Source organism: Zootermopsis nevadensis, unplaced genomic scaffold, assembly GCF_977971745.1.
Source record: "Zootermopsis nevadensis isolate Lab colony 2312 unplaced genomic scaffold, Znev_1.0 Znev_ptg000068l, whole genome shotgun sequence".
Lineage (NCBI taxonomy): Eukaryota > Metazoa > Arthropoda > Insecta > Blattodea > Termopsidae > Zootermopsis > Zootermopsis nevadensis.
Genome location: NW_028259199.1, coordinates 3,510,068 through 3,537,954, shown reverse-complemented (window position 1 = coordinate 3,537,954; position 27,887 = coordinate 3,510,068). Strand labels below are relative to the sequence as shown.

The 27,887-nt window shown below is 39.8% G+C and overlaps 1 protein-coding gene and 2 long non-coding RNA genes across 11 annotated transcripts in view; 1 reads left to right on the top strand and 2 right to left on the bottom strand.

The window, feature by feature from the left end:
* The window catches only part of LOC147871077 (kelch-like protein 10), a 96,716-nt gene that overhangs the window by 11,496 nt on the left and 57,333 nt on the right, over nt 1-27,887 (bottom strand). The window contains exons 1-8 of one of the 9 annotated variants that reach the window (XM_087341297.1): nt 16,789-16,952; nt 9,452-9,627; nt 7,974-8,225; nt 5,955-6,234; nt 3,418-3,654; nt 2,444-2,613; nt 1,873-2,033; nt 855-1,013 (exon numbers count right to left, since the gene is read on the bottom strand). In XM_087341297.1, the coding sequence (XP_087197423.1) occupies nt 855-1,013; nt 1,873-2,033; nt 2,444-2,613; nt 3,418-3,654; nt 5,955-6,234; nt 7,974-8,225; nt 9,452-9,627; nt 16,789-16,815 (1,462 nt within the window). In that variant the 5' untranslated portion in view covers nt 16,816-16,952. Of the gene's footprint in view, nt 1-854; nt 1,014-1,872; nt 2,034-2,443; nt 2,614-3,417; nt 3,655-5,954; nt 6,235-7,973; nt 8,226-9,451; nt 9,628-11,794; nt 12,012-14,279; nt 14,832-16,788; nt 17,350-27,887 lie in introns of those variants that run through there. The other 8 variants (XM_087341299.1, XM_087341298.1, XM_087341301.1 and 5 more) reach the window with 8 other exon arrangements.
* On the top strand, nt 14,876-16,916 carry LOC110840857 (uncharacterized). Its single transcript, XR_002547025.2, has 2 exons — nt 14,876-15,066; nt 16,301-16,916. It is a non-coding gene; the product is annotated as an uncharacterized LOC110840857 (long non-coding RNA).
* On the bottom strand, nt 18,063-24,035 carry LOC147871079 (uncharacterized). The gene is made up of 2 exons (XR_015532835.1): nt 23,541-24,035; nt 18,063-18,527 (listed from the first exon to the last, which is right to left on the bottom strand). It is a non-coding gene; the product is annotated as an uncharacterized LOC147871079 (long non-coding RNA).

Here is a 27,887-nt window from a genome sequence, read left to right as displayed (position 1 = left end):
TTTATGGAGCCATTACCGTATTCACAAAAGCCTGTAGTTGAATCTTTCTCACATACTCTACTTCCATAAAATATTTTAATATCATACTTCCTTTTACGCATATGTATCACAAGTGGTATCTTACCTTCAACATTACCAATTATAACTTTCTACATGTTTGTATTTCTCGTAATTTCGATGCTTCACACTCCGTCCCTCTTAACCAACGGAATTTACGCTCTTAAAATTTGTAATTCCGTAAACGGAACGAATGAATTAAATACAACGAAGAAAATTAATTCCCTCTTGCATTGTTAATATTAATAGCAGGAACGAATTAAATGATGAAATAGCTAAAATATTATTTTCGTACTTGTAGCAACAGGAAATTGAGCCTGACATCTGTCGTCTGTTTCATGAAACTGATTACGAAAATAGAGTTCAACAACAACACAAGATGCTCTGTTCAAAATGGCGTTAGAAAACAAGTGACGAAACACAAGACTGCGAAGGGAATGCTTTAAACCATCGGCTTTTTGGGGATAACAGCACGGCAAACTGAAATTTCCTTGCTACAAGAACGAAATATTTACCTGTAAAACTGCGACTGTGTGAAAAATGGGGCATGCGTTAGTTGAGATACCACAAGAGATTGTGCGTTGTTAGTTAGTTAGTTAGTTAAGTGTTCTTTGTGGAGAATGTAATCGAAACCACGAATCGGGGTTAAAATTACTGACAAACTAACTCTGTGAAGACAGGAGAAAAATTCTGTTCTTTAAATTTCAAGCACTCAAAAATACCAGGAAAACATTTCACAACAGCAAATTCTGTGAGGAGGACAGAAGAGCATCACTCAGAATGTCCAGAGTTCTCACCTAGGGCGTACAGACAGCCGTGGAACTCGACACAAGAAAAAGGCCAACGTCCAGAATGCATTGGAGCAACGAACGTCCATAGGTCGGTGTCCGGGTCATAAACTTCCACCGAGTTTTGAATATCACCAACACTACATCCACCAGCGACGTACATTTTGTCTGTAAAAACAAATTATGACACGAACTGTACACATATTTGTTTTAGGGAGAGGAATTAAACTGGTCCGTGCAGAGCACAGATATGGGACAATCCCTTCTTAAATTTGTAAATCTATTAAGTCCCCCTTCGAGTCACAGAAACTGCACAGACACGGCCGTCTCTGTTCATCTGTTTCTTTGTTTCAAATGCAGACCATCGGCGTGTCAAAGGAAACGAGAGTAACTGATAAAATTTAACATAAACAGCTTAAAATGCTTAAATTAATGAATAACGGAAATGATGGTAAGTTACGTCTTCTGTGAAACGAGTTTTATTAAATTTGGTATCAGAGATGTACGGTACGAGCTGCTAAAAGGTGCTCTACATTTATAATACAATGTGCTGTTTACATGAGATTATTAACTGTCTCAAACACATATTAAATCCGTATTATTTGAGAGCCAGTTTGATAGTTTCATGGATGTTTGCATTCACTCCTAGTTTAAACTACAAAGGCAGAAGGCGATATACAGGGACAGCTTACGAGAGCAGAAGAATCCATCAACTTCAAGCCGTTGCAGTCTGTGAAATAACGAAGACCGTAGCACGGATAAAAGAAAGAGATAATAAAGAATACGGGACGAGGGAATGAGGGAAACTAAGTTCAAGAGCAAGGAGGAACGCCTTGATGATGAAGGCGTAAAGTTCGTCTGAAACGTCGGCAGAAGCCAAACGACAGCCAGCTTCGTATTAGACACCATGATAACCTCAAATCCTGCGATTCCTTCAACCGTTCTTAGTTTTTACACGCGGACAGACAGACAGACGCCTCGCCTTCTGCACTAATTCACAAATTTCTGTTTCATAGGATTTACGTACCATTCAGTGCAGCCGCACTTCCATCGGATCGCTCTGTGTTCATGGGAGCGATCCACGACCACTTGTTCGTCTTGGGGTCATAACTTTCTGCCGTTCTGTCACAACGACAACCGCCCATGGCGTACACTGAACCTCGCAGAATAGCCACACTTAAACTGAATCTGAAACGAAAAAAGTCACGTTCTGCTCTGCTCATTTATTACTCATTGAGATGCATTTCCTCTCGCAGAAAGCAATTGTTCGCTCGTCATTGTTAAATCATAATTCAATTGAATTAACAAGCAAATCGCATTCTTAAAAACAAAATTGTCGTAAAAGTCCTCCGACCTATTCGCACTCTGCACGATGAGCCATGCCTCATGGCTCGAAGTGACCTATCTCCCCTCTCGAAGTTCTTTGGAACCGCCGGCTTTCGAGGCCCTGATGGGACAGCAGGGCAAACAGTCTGTGTGTGTGTGGTTCAAATTTACAGCCCCTGCCCTCCTTTATATCTTGACTAAGAGAGCGACTATCTGATTTTTAAGAAGGACTCTGTTCCTAGGAGTTCCTTAGTTACCAAGCTGCATCTTACCTGCGTTCATGCATAGGCGCCACCTCGCGGCATGTCTTCGTAACAGCGTTGAAGCAACGACATGAGCTTAAGACTTCATCGCCGTCGTGACCACCGATGACGTAAATGTCGAAACCGACCACTGCCGTGCGATGGTGCTTTCGCGGACCGATCGAGTCGACCCCCTCCACCTGCAGGAACGACAGGTCATGGCTTTATGTCTCTTTGGGTCATTCGGTCTACTGAAGCGATGCCCTTACATTAGAGTCCAAGCGACCAACCACCGGAGCAGAGGTGCAACCCCCAACAGTGGACCGAAATTGCTACACCGTGGATGGAGGCACTCGACAAAGACCGCGAGAAATTAACTAGGAGCAAAGGTGGAAACAGGAAGACCAGAAGTGAAGCTCTCGTCAAGTTCGACAGACAAACGTAGAATTAATTTCTGATCAACAGCTGACATTTTACGTTCGTGCGATGGCAAAAACAGATGTTGGTGTTTTGGGTTTTATCGACGCAGAGATGGAGGCAGTACGTCCCCCACCCCAAAGCCTTCTAATTCACGAGGCGTTACCACGCAGATGGCCGACATCGACACTGCTCAGTGCTTCATTTCTTACGTTGAAATCCACTGCCGATCAACGATGACTAAAATCAGCAGACAGGTTGCCATGACAGTTGAAGTAGGACGCTTATTGTAAACGGTATTTAAGGAAAACTTCAGATTCTTCGTTGAAACCTATTAGAACTTACATTGTTCATGAGACTCAGCATTTGAGTAATTTATTTATTTATTTATTCTTTTTAATTCATGAAATTTTTCTTAAAAAAGTGTTCACTGCAATGGAAATTAACGAACACGAAATGAAGAGGCAATGAGGTCCTCGTGATTAAGATTAAATAAACAATTACTTAGTAAAAATAAGGAAAAGTAGTTTGTCTCAGAGGCGTCATTTAACAACCAACGGTAATAGTAGAAATTTTACGCAACTCACCACACTCCACCGGTCTGCTCGTGCGTCGTAGGCTTCGATCACATCTGTAGGGTCTTCGTCGCAACTCCCACCAATAGCAAACAGAATGTCCTGTGGGATTCGCGGGCGGGCAATCCTTGGTGTCACGAATTCCTTGTCGTCCTTCGTCAAACTTTTCACGTCGTCCAGGAATGTGAGCGTCTCGGATATCACGGGTTTGCACTCCTCATTTTCCGTCACGTAAGGGTGCTTTGACACCTGTTGAACAGTTCAATGTGGACCTTAAGAACTTTTTTGGAAGAAATGGAATGTTCCATTGCAGAGGAGACAAGAAATTCACACATAATTTGGTTGGGAACTCACCGAAATAGATTATGGTATATAAAGGAAAATGTGTTTTTTCGTTTATTTAACGACGCTCTTAACAAATGCACAGATTGTGGAGAGAAGCGAAATCAAAGTTAAATCGATCTTAGAGAAAAATATTGAAATGTGTTTCAACCGAAATTTAAATACTTCAGTAAGTGTTGCATTTTGAGTTACATTCAAAAATTGTAATTTATTTCTCGTCTCTCCCGTGCGAGATGCACATTCATTTTGATTCGATAATTTTAATTAATCGTTAAAATTACGTAAGAAAATTATGACAATTAGTTGGTTCGAGTTTCAAGGGAGGCAACCTGCTACATGTTGATGGTTGGGTGGAAGGCCCGTCAACACAACAGCGTGTGATTATGGGCTCGATGTCTATTATGAGGCATTGCATGTGTCGACCTTATTTGGTCATCATCAGGTGGTTCTCTTTAAGTGTTCGAAACTAGTAGATAGGAATGCTAAATTGTAAAAATATATGAAGCAGATAACATTTTCATGAATCCGTGCGATTGTTCACACGTATTCGTAAGAGGTGAGTGGCTGAAATCACAGGGCATTTGACTTAGGGTAGAAACATTTTTGACGTGAAAACGTCTTTAAAATCGATGCCGGGTGTGGGGAGGCAATCGCGCCCAAACCAGCGACAGTTTCTGTCGAAGTAATTTCAAACTTCAATAATTCGGCTAAAAATAGACATAGCGCCGCCATCTTAGTCTCGATTTAAAGAGAAAGGATGAACGTTTGTGTCAGTACCGCTCCGACATTCGTGGCGGCCGGACGTCGCGAACTGCGCACGCGCAAATTGAACCAACGATTTTCGACTTTCCGCATTCGACACTTGTCCATAAACGGGATCATATCTAAGAGACTAATTATCCGATCCGAGTGAACCAAGTGTTGTTTTGAAGAGGGGTATATATTTTACAACTCATCCTGGCCTCCAAGTATGTATCTCAAAAACTCAAAAAGATACGAGGCTGTGAATTTGAAAAAGTTTGAATATTTCCCGATTTTCTTAAAATGTCGCGATATATGAGGGCAAAGTAAAACGAGAATTACAAATATCGGGCATGAATGCGTAGAGCACAAAATTCCAAAGAGAATGACACCGAAAAAGTCGGGCCCGGACCCAAAACCAACGCGCAGTACTGCCGCGAATATAGGCAACGGAAGCGCGCTCGGACAACTCAGGCGGCATCTGACGAGCCTGGGCCAAGTATGGATATGTACCAATTAAGAAATAATCATTTATGAAAATGATTATATTTACAATATCCTAATTCTCATACCACTACCCTGTATTCAATAAATGTAAGTTGCAAATGAATTAAACGACTCAAAACAAAAATTTTGTTTACGCGATTGACGTTTTCACGAAAATAACTGCGGCAGTGTCCGACACTGTCTATAATTTTTTTTCTCTCTCGGATAAAAGCACGTGCTGGAATGGAAGAAGGAATATGGCTGCTTCGTGAGATTACGTTTGAAATATTAGAATGTTCAAGCTATGAGTTTGAAGCCCCTCGGGTAATTTACTCTTGGATGTAGAACGAAGCCTACTTGCTGAACGTTTCGGATATCTATTGTCCCTATGTGGTCAATCAGCTGAAGATTATCGTGCTAAGTGTTCATCGTCGGAGCTGCTTGAAATTATTATAGCAGCTAAGACCCGCTTCTTATGGCAGTAGGATCTTTGGTTAAGTTGAACGCTGCGCCAGAAGACGTGATTTGTCTGTTGGGGGATTTTCCTATTCGAGCTGAGGGGACGTTTGAATGCAGTTAACGGTGGAATTCTGTAGTTGAACTTAAACGCGTAATGGATCTTAATAAACGCTGAGATTGTAATAACTAAGTTAATCTGGGGATTTCTTACTCAGGAAATTTTGCGCGGAATAAGGGATAAAAATCATTGTATAATTTTCACGTTGTTATTGTAAGATTTTAAACAGAATCGGAATGTGTTAACAGATTCCGTTAAAGCTCATCAGTATTAAATCTAATGAACATCCGTTTAGACGTTCTCGAGCTGGAAATGTCAATGGACAGACAGACAGACGGGCTTACACGTGACTAAGCGAAAGGCTCACGATTTGCATTAATTAGTTAAGAACACGTGTAAATATGGAATTTAAAATGCGGGTTTCACTTCCCATAAACATCCACGATTTCAGGGTCATACTGACCTGCTCCTTGAAAAACATTTCGTCAAGTAGTCCCAGTCTGACGCCCTTCAAAAGGCCCGCGATGTGACCTTTCCTGTTGTTCGGGTCGTGGTTGATCCACCGGAGAATGCACTCCCACACAACTCTCTCGTCCTTGACGTTCAGTTCCACGGCCTCGATTATCGCTTGCAGCTCCTCTGGAGGCAGTTCCTGCAGTTCTTCGCTCTGCTGAGACAATTTCACGAATTGGCGCAGAACGAAGCGACGAGCGTGAGTCTCGAGGTCGGCGATGAAGTGAGACCTGCGACAGCGAGGGTAAGAGCCGACTCAGAATCGATCTCCTTCGGACTCTGACACATTGAAATATTGAAGCAAGAACTGGATTCCCAACTATTTGCAGACCACAGTATTTCGCCTCCAGTTTTGACCTTAACAGTTTGAAGCCCTTATGACCGAGACTGAGGGCAGACACGTGGAGAGGAAGCGCTGAGAGACGCTTCGTTTAACCGGTGCAAAATAGAAAGTTTTCGGACCCGAAAGTTCCCAGGCAATGCCCGCTCGTCCTCGTGATAAGATTATAGGTTGAAACAAGGGCATGGCTTACGCAAGCGAAGAAGGCAGTAAGATGAGAAGTGTAGAATTTTGAATTCTGGCATTAACCTGCGCTCTACTGGCGGCCGAGAAGATTAAAACAATCCCAGAAGCCGGGAGGTGGTACGGTCGTAAGATAAGAATAGCAGTTAAGCGAAAAAAGCAAATGAAAGAACCCCCGATTAACCAAAAATATATTTAATAAAAATTATATAAACACTGAAAAATAGAGAACAGAGAGACACAATTCGGTCAAGCCTCCCACGGCTCAGTCTCCGGTTGGGTATACGACTCGACACGTCAAACCAGACCCCCAAAACAGACCTGCCTTCACAACACAAACTGTCCTGCCCTGCTGTCTCATCAGGGCCTCGTACCCAGCGACTCCAAAGAACGTCGAGAGGGGAGATAGGCCACTTCGAGCCATGAGACATGGCTCAAACCTTGGCGAAACGACGTTTTGGTGTGTGTTAATCCAGTGAAACCTCGTGTAACCGGACTATATGGGGAACCACGGGTCGGATAATCCGATAACTCGAATGAGCGGGGGAAAGGGGAACGTGGACATGGAATTGAACGAATAAGTAGAGACTCAATACAGATTTTCCTCGTCGGCGGATGATGCGGGCGAGTCGCACGCACCAGTCGACTTCAAAAGTCACTCGTGAGCGCCGTTCGAGGGAGTCCCTGTACTAAAAGAGTGAATTTATCAGTCATTCTGTCCATCGCATGAACTGAAGTTTCTGGTGTGATTCTGCCGTTGTCAGTTGATTTGCTTGCTATGTTGTCCTGAACAAGAAGGAGTAGGAGTTCATCTTCTACGGGAACCAGCGGGCTGTTTCTTGTCTTTGCCCGATAATAACAAATTCTCTAAATGTCTTGAAGTGTTCATGATAATCAGCAAAATCTGGGGTGAGGTTAGATCAATGAACTGTACCGCGTGGACATCGATTTAACCACTCTCGCCGGTGGAAATCGATCGCAACCGATCTGGTTGAAATTCGGTCACTTAATGCGGGAATCGGATAATCGAGGCTCGGTTGACAGAGGTTTTGCTGTATGCAGAAATATGTGGGTCTGAATATTGATTTTGGTGTTGGGAGGATTATGTAGGAAGCAAGGAATGCTGCATAGAGAGAAAGAACTAAGATAAGGACTTCGAGAGGAAGACAGTTTTAATTATGACCCTGCAATAGATCGCTATTAACGTTCCATATGGTGAAATTAGTCATCTTCTGGTCATAATGACGATCAAAACATATGCAGGTAATCAGACAATTTAAATGACACGCACATTAATAACAAAATGCCAACGCTTTATAATTTGCCCAGTCCTCAGTCAGAGGTTTTAATCTCCGACACTGCACTCGGCTGCTGTCTTGAGTAAAGTTGATCCGCTCCAGCGACGAAGGCTGGCGTCACAGCAAATGACAAATGAACATCAATTACCTTGCGAACTGCAGGATGCCGATAGAGTTGCCGGCGTCCATCGCGTCCTTGAAGAAGTCGCAGCAGAGTTTAGGTACGTCCGGTATACACAAGTAGTCTGCCGTCTCGAGCAGCCGACACGCGTTGTCGGAGCGAATGTCCACCTCGCGAAAATAAACATAATCCAGCATCTGGGTCATCATGTCTGAGCTGACTCCGTGGAGGAGAATGTCAGTCTCCTCATTGGTGTGCAGTGTTGTTGTGAAGAGGGTCCTGGAACGTCGATTTGGAGAAACGGCGAGCAGAAAATTACAAGTCATGCTCGTAAAGTTTAAGTCTTTATGTCTCACGTAGCCAAATAAAAGTATCCTTACGTCAATGTGGTGGATGAATTTTTGTTACCTAAATAATTAAAAAATTCCCAGAATGTGTACTAATGGGACCGGATTAAATGCGAGAGGTTCAAAAGCGGGCGAAAGCTTAAAAGAATTTAACATAAAAATCGGAAAGCAAGCAGCGAACATTTGAACTATAGAATGGTCACCTCGTTTCTTACATACCCTTGACTCCTTCAAGAGATATCTGAGGTTATAACAACTATTACAGAAATTATAAGCCAACGCAAATATTTCAACACACATCGCAGGCTGTACATTCCAATGATTGATCGGTTCGTAATATGAAATTATTTGTTCTGTCAAAAGATTTCCCCGACAATAAACAACTTAAAAGAAAAGCCGATGTTTCTACGCGGCCTTTAAAAAGTGATCACCAACCAGCAAAGAATTTCCTATTACAAATTAAGGGTTTTGCAGTGCAAGACAAACGGAAAGATTTGATAGTCTAAAAACTGAAAGAGGGCACAGCTTGTACCAAGACGTGAGATACGTCTCTTGGAAGACAGATTCAATGGCTCGTGGTTAAAATTCATTTCTCATTTCAAGAATGCACCGCGATTTTATTTAAAACAAGCAAATTAATGTATTCATAAATTATCGATCGAGTTTCTCCTACCAATGAAACATTTCTCGCGAAGATCTTTGTTACAGTTTATTTCAGACAGAGCAACACACAGCAGCTCTCAATGTTCCGGGCATTACCAACTTTCTTCTGGACTTTGTCGGTCGTCTTTATGTATTAAAACCAAGACGATTTGGAAATGGATTCTATTTCTCCCTCCAGATCGATTGACTGTCACCTTGGTACAACCGCACTTAAAAATTAGTACAAGAAAACACCTACGTCTTCTGGGATGTTGTCTCATAGAAATTATCGGACGTTTCAGAGGTGCTTACTGCCTCCATCTTGAAGGAAAGAAGGCAGTAAGTACGTCTGAAATGCCGTGAGATTTCATGACAACGAACAAATAACAAAAGACATTCAGCCGTATAAAAATACAGGTTTCTGCATCAGAGGGGATAAAACATTTCACATACGAATTGACGTCTCTTGTGTCCTTAATTCACGTGTTAGTAAACCACGTCAGTGAATAAACAAACCTGAAATATTCGCTACGCATCGACAGAATCACTCTGTGGACTCGAAAGACGCCGCCGTCCTCCGACCTCAACACCGCGTCACATAAAAAGTTCCTCTCTCTTAGTTTATTCAGACGGACCAAAGCATTGGTGCACGTGCACCTGACGCCATCTTTACTTTGGTTTGACTCCATCTCCTGAAAATCAGTCGATCGCTGTTACAGGTTTTTCTTCATACTGACGCGTGTGCAGATCAACTGGGAGTGACTGAGAGGGAACGCGGTACTGAGAAGAATATCTGGTCCTGCGAGAGAGTTACTGACAAGAGAATGGTGAAAATTGCATAATATGGAGATTTATAGATCTCTTCACTAATTAATAAATTGTAGGCTGTCAGATCGAGGGTGGTGAGATGGGCGGGGCATGTAGAACACATGAAAGAGACAAGAAGTGCAACTTTTTAATCGGAAGACCTGAAAAAATAAAGGTCAGTTGAGAGTTCCATGCGTTCCTGGGATAATATTAAAATGGATCTTAGAGGGTGGAGAATGAAGGTGTGATTGTCTTCATCTGTTTGTGAATGTGGCTTAGAGGCACGGACATGAAACTTAAAGTTTCATAAAAGGCGAGACATTTGATAACCTTGGCTACTGTTAGATTTTCAAGCAGGGCTTCTGGTCCATGGACTCATTTTTTTATCTTTGTTGTAGAATGCCTTTTGAGATTCAATACAAAATGACTAAGCTGTAAATGTGACTAATCTAACTACCTACCTAGACGGCTTACGGATCACGAAGTTTCAACACCGATCCAACCAAACCCCTCCACAGGACCCTGTCCTCTGCCAACAAAATCCAGTCTCCTTCAACTCCTATCTCCCATTGATCCCGCCTGAGATTATCCTCTCATCTACGTCTAGATCTCCCCAGCGGCCTCTTCTACCCAGGCTTTCCAAAAATTCCCGGTGCACACCTCTCGCCCCATCCATGCACTCCACATGCCCCGCCCATCTCACTCTTCTTGACTTAATCACCCCGAAGATGTGACTGATTCAGTCAATAAGGCATGCCAAGTGTTTGTCATTACTCGCATAATTTAAATCTTTTTATATGTAAACTACGTAGACATTGCTTATAAAATATCAGTGTAATCTATAAAGTCTCAGATGCTTCTACTCTGGTGAACCGATTTTAAAAAAATTACGACTGAAATATGCCATAAAAATTGCATGACCTTCGATGCAGATCCAGACAGTTAACAAATAAATTTTGGAAAAAGAAGGCTGCACCTTTCCATAAGCATAAAATTTTCGAGTTCTTCTCTCTGTAGAACTAAAAGTGCTTAAGAGCTTACGTGATTAAGGACTTTCCTGCCTAAGTTACAAATTTATATAAACCACGAGCGCAATACGTCACTTAAATTTATCAAACGAACGCGAGAATTACAGTTGGGAACAGTAAAAAAGTCTCTAAGTTGTTCCAACGCATGCGTAGATCATGCCTACATCACGCTACTCACACACTGCAATGAGCAAGATATTCTGTGAAAAGTCGATTGGTACTCGGCTCTTCAAAGAAAATAGCCCACTTTCTTTTCTGAACCAGAAGGTTCATCATCGTGTTCACAAAATCCCGCCACCGGGTTCTATCCTGAGCCAGTTCGCTCCATCGAGTCCCATCTCCCTAAGGTCCATCTTAATGTTATCCTCCTACTGACGCCGATGTCTTCTCAGAGGTCTCCTCCCTTCAGGCCTTGTAAACACTCAACTCACCCCAACAACATCGGGTGAGGAGCTCGTCAAGCACTTTTCTCTCTTATCTGTCCCACTCTCGTTTTGGGTCCAAACATCTTCCTCAACACTCTGTTCTCAGAGACCCTCAGTCTAAGTTCCTCCCTCAAAGTGAAACACCACGTATTGCACCTATAAATACTTTGCACTCAACAATAGCAATCATTCCCCGGATTTAATCTGCTGTTGTAGGGAGATAATGAGAGGAAGATTCGTCGATAATTAGGCTTGTGAAACCGAAATAAAAATTCTTCTCAGTTCCCTAAAACGCTTTAATAATGTCGATGTATCAGGAATTGTAAAGTGTTCGAATTATTGTTCAGAATATAAACCACACTTCTTAGCATCGACATATTTTTATTAAGATTCTGGGCTACTAAACACGTTTTATACCTTTAAAAAGTTAATTGCCTACTGGAATTTCTTTTATTATAAATGTTGCCGTGAACAAATAGAAGTCAATCTAATGTTACTTGAAACTGAGTTAAAAAAGTTTAATTCTCTTACACGAGTTCACAAATGGAGATGAAAATATTATATGTGATGAAAATTAATAATAAATAGAAATTCCTTACCTCAAACTTCGTCCGATTGTAAGAGACCTCGATGTCCACCGGCAATTATCAATTTAATCAAAACTAAAATGGAGTATCACAGACTTCTTAATAATTCTTATATAAGATAAGAACTTGTGATATTCTGAAAGGATTTTAACAGCACAAACTTATCTACTCTACGACGCACTTCTCCTAAAAGCGATTCACAGCTCAGCTCTTTCCACAATGACGAAAGCCGATTGTTGACGGCGATAATGAAACACAACAATGACGAGTAAACAGATGACGTAACAATCAGTTTCTTGGGTAAAGTAATGGAGTGCAATAAGGTTCATTCAGGCTATTATAATGGATGTATAAGAAACAAGAAAAGAGCCTCGCGGATGCTCAGCCAACATTGTTGCAGGTGTGGGTTAAAAATTCCAAACATATTTCTTGCATTGTTATACACGCAGGAGATCACGTAAAGGCTCACCATTGTCGGTCCATATTTACACATTGTTGGTAGTTGAACAAAATTACCCTAACTTATAATTTGGTTACATTCAATAATTAATTCTAAGTTCTTTCCCTATAAGAAGAGAAGACGTTTAAAAATAATGAGAATATTGCAATTTCATTGCCCTTATTTAAAAATAACTTCCGGTTTCAGTATAGGTGATTAATTTTAAAAATTGATTTTTGAGTGGGCCGGGCGCTGGGTCAGAGAAAATATTTCCTTCCTTCGAACCCCGGCAAAGATGTTTTCTGTTGTTCGAACAGCGACCACTAGGGACGAATGGCGCTAAGGCAAATTCTGTTCTTGATCCTGGGAAATGATTCGATTTACTAAGGTCACAAGTCCGAAAACTGTCTGAGACCCAGAAGATGAATTTGTAAGAAACTGTCGTATTTCATCCTTAGTAAATACCGCAGAGTCTACCGGCCATGGATAGACTCGAAATTGAGGTTTGACATTTCATTACTCGTTCGCTTGTGGCTCGTGAAGAAGAAACGTGGCGCGATTATTCCACAAGACAAATGTGAGAACACAGGAAGTTTATAACTCTGGGCAAAGTGTCCTGAGTTCGATTTCCTTCAAGGGCGGTTTCTTTAACTCCGAATCTAAGCGAGACAGATCAATGGAGCTAGGATCAGAGTTTCTCTGCTTCGAAGAGGAGATTACGGAAACGGAGGCCTCGACACTAGATTCGACTCCTGACAAGAAGAATGGTTTCTGTTGACAGGAACGCAACTGCGTTAAGAGAGCGACGCCAAGGCAAAATTCTTTCGTTTCGGAGAGGAAGTTACAGGATCTAAGGTCACAGTCCAGAGTCTGTCTTAAGAAAACACCATTCCTGCGTAAGAAACGCTTTGCTGGAAATGGTAAACAGGGCCTCATAATTTAAACGAGGGTTTGGTCGTGGCAAAAGCCTTGACGGTCTGTTGCTGCTGCTGATGAGAATTATCGCGTAGGGCAACTCGTCCTTCTTGGAAAGGATTTTGGTTGGAGAGTTGTCTGGAATTTGAACACATAAGTCGCTCACGTCAGCTGAAGGCCTCGATGAGTTGGGGTTGGCGGGCCGTCCTCGTTTTGAATTGTGCCCTTGTATTTACCTTACAACTGAGGAAAAGCTCGGAAAACCTCACTCATACCAAACTTTCTACTAGCGCCAAGTAAAACTTCTTTGTTCTTCTTTATCAAAATAGTCGTTACCCAATTAAATTTCAAATGTGTCTAGTCTAAATAAATCATGTCTCGGATCTATCAAAACGTTTTTCCGGCGCTTTTGATCAAAGCAGGATCTACGATTTTAATTCCCAGAAACAGAATATACGTTCCTTTATTCCGATGCCAGCAGTTAATAAGAAGACTTGAAACTTGTCAGTTGGTTCATCATCGATTAAAACTGAAAAGCAACAAGCGATTTTGGCTCCTGTTACGCACTGAACTCAAGGAAGACTTCTTAGATTTGACGACACTTGGAACAGAGTGGTAGTCCGTGCAAGCTTTAGCAAGTCTTAACGCTGCATTCTGTGTTTATGGGTTGCACTGCAAGCAGTGATTATTTGCAGTTCTTAAATATTTCTTAGACCGTCTTCCGATTTAAAGATTTACGAAATTAATTCAAGAGATTTTTTCGTATTGCTGTAAAGTTGAAATATTTACCATAAATGCAGAAGGTATTTGAAGTACAACAAACTCGTGCTGTAGAAAACAGTTCAATGCAATTCTACCTCAAATTGTTTAGTATTCGTGACAGCACAAATAAAATCAAACAATCGGGCGTTGCCAATATCATAACATAAAAATAACCAGCTGCTATCCTCAATTAAGGACGAAGGTGGCTACAGAATTCCTCCGGTAGCCAACATTACAGAAGTAGAGTCCTCTAGATTCAACGAGATATGGAGTTTCTGGCATGTGAATGTTTAACGATTACACACCAATCCTCACGATACCACAGACAATTACAAATACAATTGCAAATAATAACAATAATAATAAACTGGAATCCCTTACCTCAAACTTTGTTCAGTTGTATGAGACCTCGATGTCCACCAGCAATTATCAATTTAATAAAAAATATAATGGAGAGAGTGGAGGGCAGGAGCACAGACTTCTTAATAATTCTTATATAAGATAAGAACTTGTGATATTCCAAAAGGTTTTTAACAGCACAAAATTATCTGCTCTACGACGCACTTCTTGTAGAATCGATTCACAGCAAAGCTCTTTACGTAATAACGAAAGCGGATTGTTGACGGCGATAATGAAACACAACAATTCCGAGTAAACAGATGACGTAACAATTAGTTTCTTAGGTAAAGGTGTAAAGCATTGTTACGAACGCAGGATTTCATATAAGAACTGACCATTGTTGTCGGTCCATATTTACAAATTGTTGGTATGGATCTTACACATTTACCTAACGCTGTTTTGCCGAATGACCCTTCCCTATAGACGCATTTACGTAAAATAATAAGATGGATCTATTTTACGTTTCTAACGTGAAAGCAACAAAAATATATTCTTATCTTTAATTTAAAATGAAGTGGTATCTATTTGTTGCAAGAAATAAAGAACTGCTGTCCTGTTTCGTCAACAATGTAAGTCCGATCATTGTTGCCCGTGATATCGCATGTGCGCAACAAGAGTGGAGCGCTGAGTAATGCCTTGCCACACGTATTTAATGTTTTTGTAAAACGTTTTCTGGGTTCGTATTAAAAGGCTGATAACTTCAAATGAACGTGCAACAGATATTAAGCACAAGATATGTTACAGAATGAACTACATTTCTGACAACTAAGTAAGTAAGAAGCCAGAGAGAATTGCCCGCAAGCCGTTTTAATCAAGATTGACTATTATAATTTTAAATACGGTTCCAGTCATATTTCAGGACACCAAGTTTTACCATCGACACAAGTACACATTTAAAAACAAATGTACAGTAGTCGGTACCCAACCGTGCGTTTCGCCTACGTCGTACGTTGGGGGATAGAAGGAAAACAACACACGTACTACGCAAACCAAAGATATTACCGACGTACGAAGCAGAACAGTGAGCTGGGGTTAATGTTTTCAGTACTGACAGTAAATACTTCTTTATTTGCTACTCTCCCCCTCCCCCTCCCTTAACATTAACTTCTGACGGACGTGGAACGAACGGATTCGCCCGACTATTGTGGTCTTTGAAAAGTCTTACCGTTAATACAGCAGATTCCGGTTAATTGGGCCGTCGGTTAATCGGGGCGGCCGTTTATTTGGGACAAATCTTAAAGAACAAGCTTTTTGACTCTTTACGTGGAGCTTCGGGTAATTGGGGCGGACGCTTAATATTTATCTATGAGCCCAACGATGTTTGAGATATATGTTTCTTCACATGGTCCCTAGTTAATTTTCCTTGGAAGGCAGAATTATTATTTAATAAGAATCAGTCTCAAAAGTGCGCCTTGCTCACATATATACAGTTTGTCTCGTGAGACACGCCCCTATTTAAGAAAAAAATCAAATAATCCGTTCCTAATAGGAAATTTATAATTTAGAATTTCAACTTGATAACACACGTCTGTCAAAATAACTGCACTTTATAATACATCAACACAACGACGTTTAGACTATTCAGACATCTGTAGGCACCACTTAAATATTAATGACATTGCATTAGAATATAACTGAGGATGAAGACAGTGTGTTCCTCTTACCTACAAGTTCACACAGCGTTGTAGCATAAAATACGCAATACGTTTACAGCGTATTTTAATATTTTGGGTTTAATTTTTTTCAGAATCTCTGTAGAGTGCCTTGTGAGTTCGCTTTGTCCGTCTGTACGCGTATAAAAGTTAATGAACGGCAGAATGAATTTTCGTGATATTTGGTATAGACGTTTTGCTATTGGAGGGAAGTCAAAACACATACATTTTAACATTCTGTGACTAGTAAGGCCAAAATAATTCGTCTTTTGTTTCAAAGAACACGACGCCACAAAAATAATGTGACTAACTGAATGGAGCCTTGGCCGATTACATAATTCTGTGTTGCAGGGCAGCTGATACCGGTGGGACGTCGCTTTCTTGGGGCGTATCGAACTACCCCACCGTTAGGATCAAGAGAGACATTCTGTTCACACTACCCGACTTGATAAGTTTGAAGAAAATTTGCAATCTCCGATTAATATTAGTTCTTTATTAAGTCAGCTGCGATTAACTAAAACTAACTGCCTGGTGACAGAACGAAGGAAAAAAGTCCAGATAGTGAATAATATTAAGTGTAAACCACATCGTCACAATCCTTTATATTTGAAATATATTATTATCAGTAAACCAAACATATTCACCAAGACACGAACCCAGGAGTTTCCGGCTTTGACATCTTACGCCATGTAATACCTACGCCAAAACAATCAAATACGCGTGAATGTTCCTTGAACTCACCATAAAATATGCTTCCGGATTACGTTCATGTTCAAACACAAAAGATCAAATGCGAACATAACACAGTATTAGTGAAACATAAGGTTAATTTTACTTACCTCTCCTTGCTGATGTCTTCCTGGCATGGTACGACGGTGCAGAGAAGCAGCTGACCGCCGACCACTGTCCACCGTTGTATCGCACGGAATAATTTCGTATTAAAGAGCTGTATATCACGTCCTATAAATTTGGTCCTCCCACAGTGTGATTCATACACTTGTCCCATCTGACGGTCCCCTGTACACAATTCATCCTTTCACATTTTCGTTTTGAGTTTTTCTACCATTGCGTAATTTTGTAACACTCTGTATATAAGATACTGATTCGTAGTGCGTCGGCAAAGAACAAGGTACAGCCAACATGTCTCAAAGATGTGTATCGACGTTCTGACTTCCAGAAACACAATGGCTATGATAAACAAAAAATGTTTGCACACTGAAAAAGAAGGTCGGACAAAATAAGGTTAGAACACACGCACACATCACCTTATTTAATGAAATACATTGGACAAGAGGCATCTCTTTAGCGAAAAGTACATTTCAAATGGACGGTGTTGACTTTGTTTATACATCACAGACTGTTTAATTTGAGCTGTATATAATTTACAATGTAAAATGTCTCCTAACCTCTTGATTTTATAAAGTCTTCATAAACTGAAATATGTTATTCTACACAACTTCTAAATTCATAAATTATTTGTTCTTAGACATTCCTTCGGTTATTTGCACTGGTTCGTATTCTTTGACCATACAAATTTCTTTTGCTACTGATCCTTCTATCTCATAGCATCTGTTTCGCACAATTTATGGTTTTAACAATAGTAATACAGACGCTGTGTGTGTGACATAACCTCCCAAAAGCCCTGCCTTGAGAAATCAATAGCAGTCACAACACGTTCTATTGCAACAGCAGACAGCTACACTGCTTTGCAACGTGACCAGGTACCACTTAAAATCAACAGAGTGCACCACCATAGAACACGAAAACGACAGCGCATGGAACTAGAACGGACGATGTTCGGCGACTTTTCTTATAGGCTGTATCAAAACAATAGAATATATTAACATGAACGGTTAATAATACGAATAACAAATACATTACACCAAAACTATATCGAAATATAATTAAAAGTTGATTAGACTTCAGCACTAATAAATTTCATGACCAATAAACGCGCCACACACACACACACACACACAGTTTAATCAAAATGATTACGCATTCAAGTAACGTGTACTTAAAGCAGAATGTAATGTAGGATTGTAATACGGAATCTCTTCGAAATCTGTCATGTATTTTCGGCGCTCTTACACGAAAATAAACACATGAGGAGTTGGTTTTAATAGTACGTGATTTCTTTATTCATTTCAAAATTATATATTAAATAAGAATGGAACGATGCGAGATTTGTGTCTGCCTGTACTGGACAGTGCATAGTTCGGCAAATTAAGTAACAGACTTTCACGATTTCTGCCAGTGTCTTGAGAAAAACACAGAAAATTGCTGACATACATTTAAAGATATTCTGTGCGCGCTGTAAAAACAGCTGATTGTTCGTGACGCATCAAGACGCCGTCCGACGAGCCATCAGGAGGAATCTGACGTCGTTCACAACAGCCACTTCATTTCTATTACGGAAGAGCGCGTTTGTTTGCAGTAAGCAGTTGTATCGACTGCCGCCTCCATCCGATATCGATAGGTCGAAGCGATGCCAGGATCGACATTCCAAACGCAGGGAAACTTTAACGAAGACAGTCTTTTGGGCATGATCCATTTCATCGGCTCTCATGTTTATATTCTGTAACACACTTCATCTTATTAACCCTTTGAACCTATTTGTTTTACGTTTCTCACGATTCTGAGTGTAAACAGCGATTATTTCCTTAAACAGCGTTAACTAATCGATTTTTGTAATGGTGAAGAGTTGTGTTTTCTTCTCGGTACGGACTGAATTCTTAAATATTATTTAAACTACAAGTCGACAGAGGTTTTCTTAGATTTATTCTGTCTTTAAGCAAATTCTGCGATGGTTCCCAAGTTCCAAGTTGCCACTTCATGCTTCTCATGCAGCGCTCCCGATTTAAATTCATCAAAATTTAAGCCATTACAGTGGAGGCCGGTAAATTACTTATTTAACTTTCCAAATTATAGCTTCAAAATTCATTAAGAGGCAAATAAAAATTCCACCGTCTCTGTCAGCAAGCTGTCACTACTTATCACACTAACGTCTTCATGAAGATTCTATCCTGACCAGAAAGACGAGCGGGCATTGCCTGGGAATCTTCTAACTATAAGATGCTCATTCTCCCCCATCAATTTTCCCTCTGCTTCTACTCTCTTATTATCCTTTCTATCTCTCTCCCTTTCTCTCTCTTAGGCCTGAAAGGGTAATTTACTTCCATGATTTCCTCATTTAACGACGTTTACTCAACTGCATACTTCTGTAAAGCCGAGCTTGAGATGAACTTGAAGAGGAGGGAAATAATGTTCTTTTCAAGTTCTGTCCATAGTGTGAGACGATCTGGTGAGGACGGCTGTCGTGTAAGGATATGCAGATTTGTTGGTTCAGCAAAGTAGAAGACACTAGGACGCAGACCGTGTTGACGTTTTACTAACTACGGCGAAGAGAACCTCGGGAAAAAATACTTTGCAAACTCGTCCCGAAGACGGGAGAGACAGGGGAGGAACGCGATGACATCCCTACGTAGTTGCCGCTACACAGAACGTCTTCCGGATTCTTTCTGTACCAAAGGAACCCGGTCGATTGAAAAATTCCGTTTCACTTCTGGTTCTGCAGTGTGGCAGCGAAACTTCCTGCGACTTCCTGGACAAAATATCACTCCGCTGTTTCTGTGCGACAAAATTTTACTTTTAATTTCTAAGTCTCGTAATAGGAGACATCAATTCGTTCACAATAACGGCGAAGTCTGCAGAGTGCTTCCGATGTTGGCTGCTCGGTTTTTGATTCCAATTAATATTTTTATCTGCATGAATGTAATGGCTTCAGAGAGTACAAAATGTATTTAGACATTTTCTCTTATCCCCTATTTACATTCAACGAAAGTGTGGAACGCAGTCAGACTCTCCATGTGAAAGGCTGAAAATACGTCACTATTTTAATTCAGTGAAGCTTACGAACAAATTAGTCTACGGAAACAGGCCTTCAGGATTACGGAAGGTAATCGTTCTAGATGTAACGAAAACACAGAATTTCCGACACCACAAACGTCTAACAAATTAGAATTTGATGTTCTAATGACGGCGAGTATGAGGATTTCTGTCTTCTGGGTTGTTGCGCCGTGTAGTCTGGTATACGTTTACCGACGTTTCAGAAGACCTTGCTGCCTTCACCATCAGGGGATAAAATAACCACTACAATTAAAAATTTCCTAAGATTCTGAAAATAAATGCGATTTCTTCTATATACGGCATTAAGTCACTCAACGTGAAGTACTGCTGTCTTTTTTATTTCGGGTGGGGGTTGAACTATATCAAACGTTATTCAGACGAGTATCGGTTTGTAAACGTTATAACCTCAAACAGGCGTTTGCCTTTTGAAAGAATGTTTAATAATGACGAATGAAACAAGGATTAGTAAAATTTTCATCTGCCGCCATCCGCTAACATACGTGATGACACAGATGTACCGTTAAGCAATATAATCATGTTCGATACAGCGCCACTTCAAATGTTAAAAAAAACATGTCGATGGAAAAATGAGTTGTAATGGCACTCCTGCTTCGTATTCAAAACCTTTCTTGTGCAAATCCCGGCCCAGACTATACTAACCTCGAGTTATCGGAATTTTTCTCAGTCACCTCAGTCCAATGCTAGTCAGAGGCCTTAAATTGTTCCACGGCCGCTTCCTTCCACGTCGTTTTCAGTTCCGTAATCATTAAGTTCTATAATCTGAGCTACTGACAGCGTCACTCAATAAACGTTTTAAAAAAGAGTATCGGTAGAGTCAATGAAATTGCATGGAATGTTTGATTCGAGCACTCGAAGTGCTTCTGAATTTCTAATGGCGTATTCTAAGGCAAACTGAAAATCAAAGTCGACAGAGTAGTTTCTTGTTCAAACTGTTCTGAACAGAAAATCAATTAGACTCCATCACATTTAAAAATGCCTTTTCAACCAATTCTTATTTTTTCTCAAAACATTATAAATTTCAGTGCTTAATTAAGCACACAGAACAATTTATTTTTCTCAGAAATATCCGTTATATTTCCTTTATGAACGCACAATCAGGGGCCATATACCTTTTTGTCTGTCTGTCTGTACGTATACTTCATCTACAAAATTATTTAATGGTTTTCGATATAATTTCGTCTTTGAGTTCAACCAATAAATTATATAACAGAAAAGATGAGATGTATCCAATTTCAAACCCTGTTTTTACTATTCCTATTTGTGTGCAACAAAGTTGAAAATTAGTTGCGATAAAGCAATTTTTGCAGGCAATTCGGAATATGAAATAATCAGATGCTACCACACACAATAAAATTCTTTTCAAACAATTCTTATCTTTCCTCAAAACATAACCTCATACACCTTTCCTGTGTCTGCAAAAACTAGCTGAAAAATGTGTAACTGTGTTGTGTCTTTAACAGAATAACTCGTGGCGAATTTAGATTCCATCCATCGCGAACAAACACAAAAAGAAGTTAAAATCTTTATTTATCACATCCTCATCAACTGATTTTGCGTGTGTTATCAGAACGTATGTTGTATATACAAAGTTCCCAGAAGGGTTTATTTATTTATATAATTATTATTATACGAGATATTAGGCCTAAGTATATATCTTTTTGTGACACCTATAATGCCTCTTAAGTACGATGTAAGTAGTTAAGATGTTCAACTTTATTTCAAAAGTTTTTAAAACGCTTTAGCTATAATACATTTAACGCAAATAAGTTTCAGTAGATTTGCGTTCTTGCAAATCGTTCTGTATACTGAAAACGCCTAAAATGGGAAAAGTATAACAATCGACATTTCGATGTTAAAACTTACGCCAGAATTCTTCGAAGCTAACCTTGTCACCTGAATCACATTCCCTGATATGCCTGGAGAAGTTTTCATGCGGGTTACAGGCTTTAAGATGTGGCTGTTATGTAGGACATTGTTGGTCGCCATGATAATACTGAAATGAATCCGCGCACATGTGAAAACGCGGAAGGAAAATCGCGTATAACAAGTCAAGTGTACAATTAAACTATCACATGCGCCTCTGTACAGTGTATTGTTTTTTTCATTATCGGTAGGAATCAAAATCTGCGACTAAGTGCGTGCAGTGCGTAATAAAACAATTTATACGCAACAACCGTCACATACATGAGCATTGTGTATAAAGTTTTTTGGGGACATTCTATAAACAGATGATGTTTCCTAGGTAACCATCTTACATATTTTCCTTTCTCTTTCTTGCCGAATGACCCTTCCTTATAGACGTATTTACGTCAAAAAGACGTGTTTTCTCTTCCGGAAATCACTAGCTCCATGTTCTCTATTCAGGTTAGCAGTTATGTTACCAGCTATACACAGGCAGTCCAGTCGGGAGTATGCTCTGAGAGAACAACACTTTTGAACTCTCTCTGAATTTACTGACGCAATGAAGGATCCTGTGACAAACATAGTAAGCAAGAAGTAGCTACTACTTCAAACAACGTCGTCTCCCAGATCTTGAATTTAATCTTCTTTCTCCATAAGAAGAGCGTCGAGTAACGTAGAGCATGCAAGGCAGTAGCGACAAATCTCTTTGTCTTTACTATTTTTATATCTCCTGTGTTCTGTTTCTTTCATTCGAACTTCTGTAATTTTTTTCCGATGGAAACGGAATGTTGAATTCACAAGAGTGCCGAGCTATGGGAACAGATTCCGCTCTAAGAGACTCGATACAGCTCAAGATACAACGCAAAAAAGCTTCCAAATTCCAATATTGTTCTCTTCTTCTATTATGAGCTTCAAAAGCATCTTCCTTATAGGCATAACTTGCCGAATATACAGTTGTTACTGAAAGCTAAGCACGAAATCGATTTCTGTGAAACAAACAATTTTCTTGCAGTAGATAAGCTCCTAGGATGAAGCTTATTTCTATAATCTTATAGAAAACGCACGATGATATGTGATATTCAACGCAAAGTTATCTTCTGTGTGACAAAGTGTACTGTCACACAGAAGGACACTTCATGGAGATTGAGAGTCATGCAAGTTGCGGTCGTATAGAAGCCTACGTAATAACTATCATTGCACATTTCTTTGAGACTACACTCCTGTTTTAATGAGGAAAGAGGCTCGAGGCATCACAAAGACCGTACTTCTGTTCCTCAGTCTCCCAGAAATTTCTGAACTAAACAACGGGATTTTAAGAAAATTTTTATCAACACAATATCTTACCTAAAAATATAAATTCAAGGTTTATTACGTTCAAATGTCCATAATAACAAAACCTTGGAGTCGTTGGAAGATACTATTAAAATTAATTCTTAGAAAAATTGGTTGTAAAGGTGTGGACTGGTTCCATGTGGCACAAGATAGGGACCGGTGGCGAGGTCTTGTAAAAACGGTGGTATTCAGTTTCAATAAACGCCGGAGAATTTCCTGACTAGCTGAGTGACTATTAGGTTGTTAAAAAGAACTCTGCCCCACGAAGATTGACTTATTAATGTAAAAATACTATTTTATGAGGTTAAGCAAAACCTCTTAACTTTTCCTGTACGTCAGGTATAAAAGTTAAAAATGTGTCAGTTACACGTCCTTTTCGCACGCTGAAAAGTGTAGGTTAGTGGCAAATTCAACTCCACTTACGTACTTAAAGCTGCAGATTCCATTTCGCTACGAGTGCGTCTTCTCAAGAGCTAAGTCGCTTATCTACTTGTAGAAACAAGTTCAAGGAAGAAAGGCAGAACAAAGATGGCAGACACGTTATATTTAATGTCATGGATACCCTAAACAACAGTACACGAGGATTTATTACCTACGTCTCCCGCAAATAAAGTTAAGCCGTGTTAAGCAACAGTCAGCAAACTAAGTATCATCCAGTCTACACGATTGAAATACGAGATGTGTGACCTACCGTTGACCATTATAAATAGATCAATATTTGTAAATTAATATATGGCACGAGAATGTGCACAGGAGATTATACCCTTCAGAGCCTGAAGAAGGAGTCTGTATGTTTCTCCGAAACGGTGGTATCTACCTAAACGTCCAAGACCAACAAGAACAGTTTTCTACAAGAGATTTCAACCTCATTCATCGACTATAAACTAAATAAAACATTATTTCAACGCGCGTAGACATGAGATTAAAGTATACTAAGAATAAAGTGAATCAGCCTAAATTAAGAAGGTAATGTTTTAAATTACATGTGAAATTTATGTAGAACTTAGTGTTAGAAATAAATGTGATAGTCATATGAAACAAGTTGTAGCCTCATGGACGAATTATTTATCATATCAGCTGAGTATGTTTAAGCTGACACCAGCATCCTTGGGAACTTGCCTTGCTCCATGCCAAGTCACTCTAACACATCAGTAAGACTAGACCCGAACGAATCTATACAAAGTAGAACGTTACAGTAAATAAACCTCCTACTCATTCTTTCTCAACATCAGCACTAGTCAGCATCTCGCCCTGGCTGAGCTTTACCCCTAGGAAAGGACCACGATACCCACTGAATAAAACGCTGGGTGGGCCCCAGAGACAGTCTGGACATAGAGGCTAGAAAAGAAAACTGTGCCCCAGTCAGGGATCAAACCCTGATCATCCAGTCTGTAGCTGCTCACTATTCTGACTGAGCTACCCTGGCTCCCAATCATTCTACAATCCTTAATTTAAGCCACCTAATGTCAGCTGCTGTTCTTATATGTTGTTATAATAAAAGCATTGACTTCACTACATTATAAATCATTTTACATAAAGTGGTAATAATTTTGGCTGGTATATTTCTTGTTAGCTCATCTTCTTATAAATCTGAGAACCATAGTTTTATGAGTCCTTTTCATCAGCAAGGAGAAAAATAATTAAAAGAATGAGATCAAAACCTTACAGTAATGAATCAGGGTCACAGATTTATGAACTCAGTGTCCCTCTGTGTGTACTAATATAAGTGACTGGCAAGAAGGTTATTAAATACCAATTTCAATACAATTTAGGCACGCATATGAGAAGCATAAAAATAAGACTGCAACCAAAAATACCAATACTATATTTTAATTTGACTAAACCTAACCTTTATTTTCAATCTAAAAGCATTCGACTTATAATAATATACTATGGCTGTAACAAGTTAAATATCACAGAGAAATAGTTTTTCTGATACATCAATTGCTTAAAAATTACAAGATTATCACATGTGTACTATCTCTGCATTCCAGGATAACGCTGTGATATCTTGTTCAAACACATGTCAACCTTAAGCACCCCACGGTACCGCATTCCATCAAGTTCGCTGAACAAGTCACATTAACAGAATTTTTTTTTATTAGTGTTCTGTCTGACGACAGGTCCATATGAACAGGATCCTTCCATCCTTTTCTCACACAAAATGTTGGAGTTAAAAAAAGTATTATGCACCAATATCAAATGGTAGATGGTTCATCAATTAATTGGTAAGAATCTGGATAGAAATGGCCATTTTAAGTTTCTGCCCCATTACTTTTCTCAGGAGAATACAGAAATGCGCAGAAAACCTCAGTTAGAGCAGCTAGTCTCCAGGCTGAGATGTGAACTTGGTACCCCTTGAATATGTAAAAGCTTACATACTGTTCTTGTGTGTGCACACAAGACAAAGCAGACACTGACTATTTAAGAGCACTAACTAGAACAGCAACTGCCTGAACTACAAATGAAAATGATCAGTATAAACATCACCAACATTTTGGCAATGTTTGTATAGTTTGACTTTATGGAGTCATTAGTAGCAAATGTAACTTTGACCTTAGAGATGCAGACAATACATTCCTTCAAAATGTGAGTAATAACCTACAAGAAACTATGCAGTGTCACAACCCATGAGACTCGATCGACAACTACACGAAATATAGAGTAAGCAATTATTTATTTTAATCCGTCTTATCACAATATTTAAAATATTTAAAATTTCTTATAATTAAGATAATAAAATATCATTGATGTTCCATATCGATTGATCGATTTACATTTCGGAACATTTACACAACATGTTTCGGTTTTTATAAAACCATCATCAGGTGTAAAATATATCTAAGAACTTAAAACTCAATTATGATTTCTGTAGTATTTTGGTGATGTTTCATTACGTTTGTTTTTCCATATTCGAAGACACTAGTACTTCTGGACATATCGGGACAATCACTCCTACATCTTTGGCCGATATGTACATCTAATAATATTTAAGAAAAACAACACCTTCGCCCAAAAATGGAAAAACAAACGTAAACAAATGTTTTAGGTTTACAAACCTTTCTTCGGGAAAAGTTTAAATTGTGGGCTGGAAATGGTAGTAGCGTGGAAGAGATATGGGATAATTTCAAGAATATAATATTCCAGAGTATCCAACGTTTTGTGCCACATAAAATACTGAGAAAAAATTCGGACCCTGAATACTACAATAAGGAGGTGAAACGGTTAAAGTCAAGGGTGAGAAAAGCATATAACAGCAGAAAATTAGGACAACAGCACCAAGAGGAACTGAAACGTCTATCAAAGCAGTTGCTATTAGCTAAACAAAATGCGCAGGAAACATTTTTACGGACAATATTAAGAAATGAAGGTAAATGCTGGACTGATTTCTACAAGTATGTAAAACGACGTAAAGGAAACAGGGAAAATATTCCGGCGATCAAGGATGGTAATGGACGGCTCATTACTGACTCGATAGAAAAGGCCAACTCCCTTAATTTCTATTATTCTTCGGTATTTAGCTGCGAGCGTAGCATCCCGCAGATACAATGCGCTAACTCAGGCGAACCCTTCGCCTTTAGTACTAAAATCATTAGAAAAAGGCTAGCAGGGATGGGAAAAAGCAAATCAGTAGGGCCTGACAGAGTTTCTGGGGAAATTTTAAAATTGGGTGGGGAAGCCATGATTCCATACCTGGCGCGATTATTGGACGTAACAATTAATAATGCTACTTATACCAAGGGACTGGAAAAAAGCCACAGTGGTTCCTATTTACAAAGGAGGTGATCGATCATTGGTCACAATTTACAGACCGGTCAGTTTAACATCGGTGGTCTGCAAACAAATGGAACACGTTATAGCATCGTACCTGAGGAAAAACTGGGAGGAAAAGAATTGGTTATTCGAGGGTCAACATGGGTTCAGGCCGGGATATTCATGTGAAAGTCAGGACATTGCAGACACACTGGATAACGGAGGAAGGTTAGACGCGATTATAATCGATTTTTCGAAGGCCTTCGATTTAGTTCCTCACGATCGGCTGCTTATGAAAATCGCGGCATCGGGCGTGGACTCGAGGATAGTCGCATGGATAAGAGAATTTCTTTTAGGCCGAACGCAGAGAGTTAGAGTAGGAGAGCAATTATCAGAGGAAGTCAGAGTAACGTCAGGAGTACCGCAAGGGAGTGTATTGGGTCCACTTCTGTCCCTCGCGTACGTAAATGTTGTTTGGAGGAACATTGAATCGACTATTAGACTTTTTGCAGATGACTGTATAATATATAGGAAAATTATAAATAGTAAAGATATAGAAAAGATGCAGATGGATCTAAACAGTCTGGGGGAATGGGCGGCTGAAAATGTTATGAAAATTAACCCAAGTAAAAGTAAGGCAGTTAGTTTCACGAGAAGTCGGGTGAAGGAACCACCAAACTATTTGTTACAAGACCAAATAATTCCGGAAGAGAGCTGTTGTAAATACTTGGGAATTCTCTCAAGCAGCGATTTAAGCTGAGCTGATCAGGTAAATTATCCGGCGAAAAAAGCCTGGAAGGCACTTCATTTTACAATGCGTGTTCTCAAAAAGGGGAATAGTAACACTAAAAGTCTAGCCTACACTTCACTAGTGCGTCCGATTCTGGAATATGGGGCGGTGTGCTGGGATCCTTACAGGGAGGGGCAGATAAATGGATTAGAAAGGGTGCAAAAGAAAGCATGTAAATTTGGATATCATAGGAGCGATTCGAACTGGGAAACCCTGGCACAGCGTAGAAAG